At 53.9% G+C, this 9,724-nt stretch overlaps 1 protein-coding gene across 1 annotated transcript in view; it reads right to left on the bottom strand.

Annotated features, from left to right (window-relative positions):
- Nucleotides 1-9,724, bottom strand: part of LOC306771498 (uncharacterized protein) — a gene marked incomplete at both ends in the record, with an annotated part of 143,796 nt that overhangs the window by 126,720 nt on the left and 7,352 nt on the right. Inside the window, 6 exons of the mRNA XM_079260664.1 lie at nt 861-922; nt 1,428-1,530; nt 3,373-3,481; nt 7,154-7,257; nt 7,290-7,571; nt 7,646-7,808. Of these exons, the coding sequence (XP_079116790.1) occupies nt 861-922; nt 1,428-1,530; nt 3,373-3,481; nt 7,154-7,257; nt 7,290-7,571; nt 7,646-7,808 (823 nt within the window). The remainder of the gene's footprint in view (nt 1-860; nt 923-1,427; nt 1,531-3,372; nt 3,482-7,153; nt 7,258-7,289; nt 7,572-7,645; nt 7,809-9,724) is intronic.

The raw sequence follows: 9,724 nt of genomic DNA, 5'->3' as shown, positions 1-9,724 counted from the left end.
AGGAGATATGTTCGACTTTTGGTCTTTGTAATATTTAAACTTTTTAAGTTATTCTAGTTTTTGTCAATGTATTGAAATCCATTCCTGTGATTGGACGAAAAAGAATTCAGCTCAGCGATTGGTCCATTTTGTGCACCGGTACACAGGTGCACATACAAGGCACGGGTTCAAATGCAGCATTTAACATATAGTGCTGTTGTAGTTTGTCGGCTGATGCTTGTGTGATGGCGTGCAGTTCTGCAGGCTGCTCACTGTAAACTGTTGGTCTCAGCTGTGCACTTCAAGGAGCAAAGGAATTTATTTGCAAATGTCCCAGTTAAATATGGTAGATTTGTTCCAACAATGCTCCCTGCAACATTTCAACACTTTGATAAATCTTAATCAACTTTTAAAAAAAGCTTTTCACATTGAACAAAGTCTGTCACATCTTTACTGGAGTTTAGTTCAACCTCGCACATGTTTCTGCAATCCCACTAATTACACCCTGCTGGACGTGGGAAAAAAAGGCAGGTGGAAACTATTTGATCACTTTCTCCAAGCTGCAACCAAGAGCACAAGTGGTGTAGTGAGTAATGCAGTGTGCTTCAATGCAGGAGGACATGGGTTCAAATCCTGACGTGAGCAAACTAGAAAAAATGTCACTTTTGCTTTTTTTTTTTTTTCTCCCCCAATTTCTTATACTCAATCCAATTCTTATACTCCAATTTCATTTCAATCATTCAGCATTGGTGAATAAATGGGCATTCAGATTTGCTATTATTTCAATCATAGCTGGTTCTAGTTAAAATTTTGTGATTTTTGTAAACATGAAATCACTAAATATAATCTGTAAATGTATACGTTTACATATATACATATACCTCCATGGCTTCCTGCAGCTGGTCCAGCGCCCTCTGCTTCTCCACATGCAGCGCCTCCAGCTCTGCAGGCACAAAACAAACTGCATAGAACCAGTCCAACAGGAGGACATCAAACCTGTGGTGTGCAGCCTGGTGGACAGCTTGCTGTGCAGCCTGCTGGACAGCTTGCTGTGCAGCCTGCTGGACAGCTTGCTGTGCAGCCTGCTGGACAGCTTGCTGTGCAGCCTGCTGGACAGCTTGCTGTGCAGCCTGCTGGACAGCTTGCTGTGCAGCCTGCTGGACAGCTTGCTGTGCAGCCTGCTGGACAGCTTGCTGTGCAGCCTGCTGGACAGCTTGCTGTGCAGCCTGCTGGACAGCTTGCTGTGCAGCCTGCTGGACAGCTTGCTGTGCAGCCTGCTGGACAGCTTGCTGTGCAGCCTGCTGGACAGCTTGCTGTGCAGCCTGCTGGACAGCTTGCTGTGCAGCCTGCTGGACAGCTTGCTGTGCAGCCTGCTGGACAGCTTGCTGTGCAGCCTGCTGGACAGCTTGCTGTGCAGCCTGCTGGACAGCTTGCTGTGTAGCCTGTACCTGCAGACAGACAGCGGTGTGCACTCTGAGCGTCCTCTCTGATCTTCATCAGGTCCTCACCCACACAGCTGATGACTCCATCCAGCATGGCCGCATGCTCCTCCTGACAACCAGCACAACAGGATGGATCGGTTATCGATCAGTTATGGATCGGATATGGATCGATTATGGATCAACTTGGATCAGTTATGCATCAGCTGGGATCGGTTATGGATCAGTTATGGACTCTTTATAAAATCTGGTAATGATCCATACCTCCATCATTATGGCAAACTCGAGCAGCGATTGCTGGCGGTTAAAGGTCAGGCCTCATCCGCCTCGTCCACTAGGGGATGCCTGCCACGTCCGCGAGGGGGCGCCTGCCACGTCCACTAGGGGGCGCCTGCCACGTCCACTAGGGGGCGCCTGCCACGTCCACTAGGGGGCGCCTGCCACGTCCGCGAGGGGGCGCCTGCCACGTCCGCGAGGGGGCGCCTGCCACGTCCACTAGGGGGCGCCTGCCACGTCCACTAGGGGGCGCCTGCCACGTCCGCGAGGGGGCGCCTACCACGTCCACTAGGGGGCGCCTGCCACGTCCACTAGGGGGCGCCTGCCACGTCCGCGATGGGCGCCTGCCACGTCCACTAGGGGGCGCCTGCCACGTCCACTAGGGGGCGCCTGCCACGTCCGCGAGGGGGCGCCTACCACGTCCACTAGGGGGCGCCTGCCACGTCCACTAGGGGGCGCCTGCCACGTCCACTAGGGGACGCCTGCCACGTCCACTAGGGGACGCCTGCCACGTCCGCGAGGGGGCGCCTGCCACGTCCGCGAGGGGGCGCCTGCCACGTCCGCGAGGGGGCGCCTGCCACGTCCGCGAGGGGGCGCCTGCCACGTCCGCGAGGGGGCGCCCGCGAAGGAGCGCTCACCTCGTCCGCTAGGGGGCGCCCGCCTCGTCCGCTTGGGGGCGCCCGCCACGTCCGCGAGGGGGCGCCCGCCACGTCCGCGAGGGGGCGCCCGCCTCGTCCGCGAGGGAACGCCCGCCTCGTCCGCGAGGGAACGCCCGCCACGTCCGCGAGGGGGCGCCCGCCACGTCCGCGAGGGGGCGCCCGCCACGTCCGCGAGGGGGCGCCCGCCTCGTCCGCGAGGGGGCGCCCGCCACGTCCGCGAGGGGGCGCCCGCCACGTCCGCGAGGGGGCGCCCGCCTCGTCCGCTAGGGGGCGCCCGCCACGTCTTCTAAGGGGGCACCCGCCTCGTCCGCTAGGGGGCGCCCGCCACGTCTTCTAAGGGGGCGCCCGCCTCGTCCGCTAGGGGGCGCCCGCCACGTCTTCTAAGGGGGCGCCCGCCACGTCTTCTAAGGGGGCGCCCGCCTCGTCTTCTAAGGGGGCGCCCGCCTCGTCCGCTAGGGGGCGCCCGCCACGTCTTCTAAGGGGGCGCCCGCCTCGTCCGCTAGGGGGCGCCTGCCACGTCTTCTAAGGGGGCGCCCGCCACGTCTTCTAAGGGGGCGCCCGCCTCGTCCGCTAGGGGGCGCCTGCCACGTCTTCTAAGGGGGCGCCCGCCTCGTCCGCTAGGGGGCGCCCGCCACGTCTTCTAAGGGGGCGCCCGCCTCGTCCGCTAGGGGGCGCCCGCCACGTCTTCTAAGGGGGCGCCCGCCACGTCTTCTAAGGGGGCGCCCGCCACGTCTTCTAGGGGGCGCCTGCCACGTCTGCGAGGGGGCGCCTGCCACGTCTGCGAGGGGGCGCCTCTTCCACTAGGGGACACTTCGTCCGCTAGAAGAACCCCACGCCCCCTCTTCGCTTTCATCCCTCGGCTCCTGCCCCCTAGTTACTTTACATTTTAGCACATGGTTCCATTTATATGGTTATATACAGAGTTTGTGAAACAAGTGCTGCACACTGAGTAATTTGCTACATGAAGAAAGTTATTGATTGATCAGATATGGATGAGTTCTAAAGAGCATTCTCCTCACCCTGCCGCCAGCTGACCGCTGGTCTGTCTTATTGACAAGGCTCTGCAGGATCTCCAGCCTCCGCTCAGCACGCTCCTGAAGGATCTCCCGCTCCTTCTCCAGACGCTCGCTGGGACAGACAACGCACCGTTAATCACATGTTTTCATTACATTCACCTTTAATCAGATCATTTCCCCATTTAATCAGGTCATCACGTCCGCCTTTAATCAGGTCATCACGTCCGCCTTTAATCAGGTCATCACGTCCGCCTTTAATCAGGTCATCACGTCCGCCTTTAATCACGTCCGCCTTTAATCACGTCCGCCTTTAATCACGTCCGCCTTTAATCAGGTCATCACGTCCGCCTTTAATCAGGTCATCATTTCCGCCTTTAATCACGTCCGCCTTTAATCAGGTCATCACGTCCGCCTTTAATCAGGTCATCACGTCCGCCTTTAATCACGTCCGCCTTTAATCACGTCCGCCTTTAATCAGGTCATCACGTCCGCCTTTAATCAGGTCATCACGTCCGCCTTTAATCAGGTCATCACGTCCGCCTTTAATCAGGTCATCACGTCCGCCTTTAATCAGGTCATCATTTCCGCCTTTAATCAGGTCATCACGTCCGCCTTTAATCAGGTCATCACGTCCGCCTTTAATCAGGTCATCATTTCCGCCTTTAATCACGTCCGCCTTTAATCAGGTCATCACGTTCCGCCTTTAATCAGGTCATCACGTCCGCCTTTAATCACGTCCGCCTTTAATCACGTCCGCCTTTAATCAGGTCATCACGTCCGCCTTTAATCAGGTCATCATTTCCGCCTTTAATCACGTCCAACTTTAATCAGGTCATCACGTCCGCCTTTAATCAGGTCATCACGTCCGCCTTTAATCACGTCCGCCTTTAATCAGGTCATCACGTCCGCCTTTAATCAGGTCATCACGTCCGCCTTTAATCACGTCCGCCTTTAATCATGTCCGCCTTTAATCAGGTCATCACGTCCGCCCTTAATCAGGTCATCACGTCCGCCTTTAATCAGGTCATCACGTCCGCCTTTAATCAGGTCATCACGTCCGCCTTTAATCAGGTCATCATTTCCGCCTTTAATCAGGTCATCACGTCCGCCTTTAATCAGGTCATCACGTCCGCCTTTAATCAGGTCATCACGTCCGCCTTTAATCAGGTCATCACGTCCGCCTTTAATCAGGTCATCACGTCCGCCTTTAATCAGGTCATCACGTCCGCCTTTAATCAGGTCATCACGTCCGCCTTTAATCAGGTCATCACGTCCGCCTTTAATCACGTCCAACTTTAATCAGGTCATCACGTCCGCCTTTAATCAGGTCATCACGTCCGCCTTTAATCACGTCCGCCTTTAATCAGGTCATCACGTCCGCCTTTAATCAGGTCATCATTTCCGCCTTTAATCACGTCCGCCTTTAATCAGGTCATCACGTCCGCCTTTAATCAGGTCATCACGTCCGCCTTTAATCAGGTCATCACGTCCGCCTTTAATCAGGTCATCACGTCCGCCTTTAATCAGGTCATCACGTCCGCCTTTAATCACGTCCGCCTTTAATCAGGTCATCACGTCCGCCTTTAATCACGTCCGCCTTTAATCACGTCCGCCTTTAATCACGTCCGCCTTTAATCAGGTCATCACGTCCGCCTTTAATCAGGTCATCAGTTCCGCCTTTAATCAGGTCATCACTTCCGCCTTTAATCAGGTCATCACTTCCGCCTTTAATCAGGTCATCACGTCCGCCTTTAATCAGGTCATCACGTCCGCCTTTAATCAGGTCATCACGTCCGCCTTTAATCAGGTCATCACGTCCGCCTTTAATCAGGTCATCACGTCCGCCTTTAATCATGTCCGCCTTTAATCATGTCATCACGTCCGCCTTTAATCAGGTCATCACGTCCGCCTTTAATCATGTCCACCTTTAATCAGGTCATCACGTCCGCTTTTAATCACGTCCGCCTTTAATCAGGTCATCACGTCCACCTTTAATCATAAAATGGATTTTTGTACCCTGCCGTAAACGTGTTTATTCCTGCCGTTAACGTGTTTATTCCTGCCGTTAACGTGTTTATTCCTGCCGTAGACGTGTTTATTCCTGCCGTAGACGTGTTTATTCATGCCGTAGACGTGTTTATTCATGCCGTAGACGTGTTTATTCATGCCGTAGACGTGTTTATTCATGCCGTAGACGTGTTTATTCATGCCGTAGACGTGTTTATTCATGCCGTAGACGTGTTTATTCATGCCGTAGACGTGTTTATTCATGCCGTAGACGTGTTTATTCATGCCGTAGACGTGTTTACTCATCCCGTAGACGTGTTTACTCATCCCGTAGACGTGTTTACTCATGCCGTAGACGTGTTTACTCATGCCGTAGACGTGTTTATTCATGCCGTAGACGTGTTTATTCATGCCGTAAACGTGTTTACTCCTGACGTTAACGTGTTTATTCATGCCCTTAACGTGTTTATTCATGCCCTTAACGTGTTTATTCATGCCCTTAACGTGTTTATTCATGCCGTCAACGTGTTTATTCATGCCGTCAACGTGTTTATTCCTGACGTAAACGTGTTTATTCCTGACGTAAACGTGTTTATTCCTGACGTAAACGTGTTTACTCCTGCCGTTAACGTGTTTATTCATGCCGTTAACGTGTTTATTCATGCCGTAAACGTGTTTATTCATGCCGTAAACGTGTTTATTCCTGACGTAAACGTGTTTATTCCTGACGTAAACGTGTTTACTCCTGACGTAAACGTGTTTACTCATGCCGTTAACGTGTTTATTCATGCCGTAAACGTGTTTATTCATGCCGTAAACGTGTTTATTCATGCCGTAAACGTGTTTATTCATGCCGTAAACGTGTTTATTCATGCCGTAAACGTGTTTATTCCTGACGTAAACGTGTTTATTCCTGACGTAAACGTGTTTATTCATGCCGTTAACGTGTTTATTCATGCCGTTAACGTGTTTATTCATGCCGTTAACGTGTTTATTCATGCCGTTAACGTGTTTATTCATGCCGTTAACGTGTTTATTCATGCCGTAAACGTGTTTATTCATGCCGTAAACGTGTTTATTCATGCCGTAAACGTGTTTATTCATGCCGTAAACGTGTTTACTCCTGCCGTAAACGTGTTTACTCCTGCCGTAAACGTGTTTACTCCTGCCGTAAACGTGTTTACTCCTGCCGTAAACGTGTTTACTCCTGCCGTAAACGTGTTTACTCCTGACGTAAACGTGTTTATTCCTGACGTAAACGTGTTTATTCCTGACGTAAACGTGTTTATTCCTGACGTAAACGTGTTTACTCCTGCCGTAAACGTGTTTACTCCTGCCGTAAACGTGTTTATTCCTGACGTAAACGTGTTTATTCCTGACGTAAACGTGTTTACTCCTGCCGTAAACGTGTTTATATCTGTGAAGTTGGTCTTTTTAACATGGTAGTCTATGGGGAGTTGTGTTGTGGAGCCCCTAGTGGATGAACCGCAGGTTTCAGCTCCACTTTTAACCTCCGGATGTTTCCGACTGGTCATCAGAGATATGAGGAAACATCTGACGTGTGTCCACCATCATCACGACGGTTGAGGGATCTTACAGTCCTGTGCTGCTGTGATCTCTCAATGAACCAATCAGCAACCAGCACTGTTATCTCCATGGTTACCATGTTTCCGTCCAACCGATTCAGAGCCTCCCTGCTGGATGCTCCCGTAGCAACCAAGCGGGAGTGTTTTCCTTCTTCCCCGCCTCCGGGTCATGTGATCGAAACGCTCCTCACCTGAAGTCCTTCTCCATCTTGGCGAAGAGCTCCATGAACTCCGTGCTGACTTCTTCTCTGATCTGAGCCTCCAGAAGCGACCGCAGCGCCGCCGTCTGGCCTGGCTGCAACACACAGATCAGTCAATCATCAATACATGGACATATTTTCTTCTTCTCCAGTCAGGTCTTACCTTCTGGTCTTCTTCTCCTCCAGCCTCCAGAACAGTTCTCTCCTCCTCTTCACCTTCCTCCCACTCCTCTCCACTCTCGTCCTCCTGCACATCCTCCAGGCTCGTCTCCCAGGCAACCAGCGAGCTCCTCCTCCGCGCCACATTCCTGCCCCGCTCCGCCTCGTCGATGATGATGGACAGCTCCATGGCGGCCTTGTGGGGGACGTGGTCGTCCATGTGGGCCGGCCGGGCGTTCGGCACCACCACCTGGACAGGTGAGCGGTAAACGTGAGCTGATGACAGGGCGGAGGACACGCCCACACCTGTGCGTGTGCGTGCACCTTCTGCGCCAGGGCGGAGAACTTCAGGACGTTGAGCGTCTCGTCGAAGCAGGACGAGCTCCGGTTGATGTTCACCACCATGGAGACACGGCCCGCACCACAGAAGAAGAACTGCAGCAAGTGGGTGAGTTTGGACTCCCTGAAGGGAACGTGGTGCTGGAACCTGCAGAGAAAGCAGAACCCTCAATCACCGGTCAGACCGGTCTGACTGGTCTGAATGGTTAGACTGGTCTGACTGGTTAGACTGGCCTGAATGGTCAGACCGGTCTGACTGGTTAGACTGGTCTGAATGGTCAGACCGGTCTGACTGGTTAGACTGGTCTGAATGGTCAGACCGGTCTGAATGGTCAGACCGGTCTGACTGGTTAGACTGGTCTGACTGGTTAGACTGGTCTGAATGGTCAGACCGGTCTGACTGGTTAGACTGGGACTGGAACCTGCAGAGACAGCAGAACCCTCACTCACTGGTCAGACTGGTCTGACTGGTTAGACTGGTCTGACTGGTCTGACTGGTCAGACTGGTTAGACTGGTCAGACCGGTCTGACTGGTCAGACTGGTTAGACTGGTCAGACTGGTCAGACCGGTCTGACTGGTCAGACTGGTTAGACTGGTTAGACTGGTCTGACCGGTCTGACCGGTCAGACTGGTCAGACTGGTCAGACTGGTCAGACTGGTCAGACTGGGACTGGAACCTGCAGAGACAGCAGAACCTTCACTCACTGGCCTGACTGGGATGGCCTGACTGGGATGGCCTGACTGGGATGGTCTTACTGACAGGCCTCTGAGGGGAACAGTGGAGTGAGAGTAATGGTGTGTTGGTGCAGGTGAGGCAGCGAGGAAGATGTTCCATCTGACTTCAGTGAGCATGATGGAGGTCAGCACAAATGTGGAAATGAACATGTATGTAAAGTAACAGACGGATCAGGATGAGGAATGATGGATTTTCCAGGGTTTAAATGTCCAGCTGGAGACCACGTGGACTAGTCCAGCTGGAGACCACGTGGACTAGTCCAGCTGGAGACCACGTGGACTAGTCCTGCTGGAGACCACGTGGACTAGTCCAGCTGGAGACCACGTGGACTAGTCCAGCTGGAGACCACGTGGACTAGTCCAGCTGGAGACCACGTGGACTAGTCCAGCTGGAGACCACGTGGACTAGTCCAGCTGGAGACCACGTGGACTAGTCCAGCTGGAGACCACGTGGACTAGTCCAGCTGGAGACCACGTGGACTAGTCCTGGTCCAGCTGGAGACCACGTGGACTAGTCCTGCTGGAGACCACGTGGACTAGTCCAGCTGGAGACCACGTGGACTAGTCCTGCTGGAGACCACGTGGACTAGTCCTGCTGGAGACCACGTGGACTAGTCCTGCTGGAGACCACGTGGACTAGTCCAGCTGGAGACCACGTGGACTAGTCCAGCTGGAGACCACGTGGACTAGTCCTGGTCCAGCTGGAGACCACGTGGACTAGTCCAGCTGGAGACCACGTGGACTAGTCCTGCTGGAGACCACGTGGACTAGTCCAGCTGGAGACCACGTGGACTAGTCCTGGTCCAGCTGGAGACCACGTGGACTAGTCCAGCTGGAGACCACGTGGACTAGTCCTGCTGGAGACCACGTGGACTAGTCCAGCTGGAGACCACGTGGACTAGTCCTGGTCCAGCTGGAGACCACGTGGACTAGTCCAGCTGGAGACCACGTGGACTAGTCCAGCTGGAGACCACGTGGACTAGTCCTGCTGGAGACCACGTGGACTAGTCCTGCTGGAGACCACGTGGACTAGTCCAGCTGGAGACCACGTGGACTAGTCCTGCTGGAGACCACGTGGACTAGTCCTGCTGGAGACCACGTGGACTAGTCCTGGTCCAGCTGGAGACCACGTGGACTAGTCCTGCTGGAGACCACGTGGACTAGTCCTGCTGGAGACCACGTGGACTAGTCCTGCTGGAGACCACGTGGACTAGTCCTGCTGGAGACCACGTGGACTAGTCCAGTCCTGCTGGAGACCACGTGGACTAGTCCTGCTGGAGACCACGTGGACTAGTCCAGCTGGAGACCACGTGGACTAGTCCTGGTCC

This window comes from Telmatherina bonti (genome assembly GCF_933228915.1).
Source record: "Telmatherina bonti genome assembly, chromosome: 21".
In the NCBI taxonomy this organism is placed as follows: domain Eukaryota; kingdom Metazoa; phylum Chordata; class Actinopteri; order Atheriniformes; family Telmatherinidae; genus Telmatherina; species Telmatherina bonti.
Note: the sequence above shows the minus strand (reverse complement) of the source record. Positions and strands in the feature narration are given on the sequence as shown.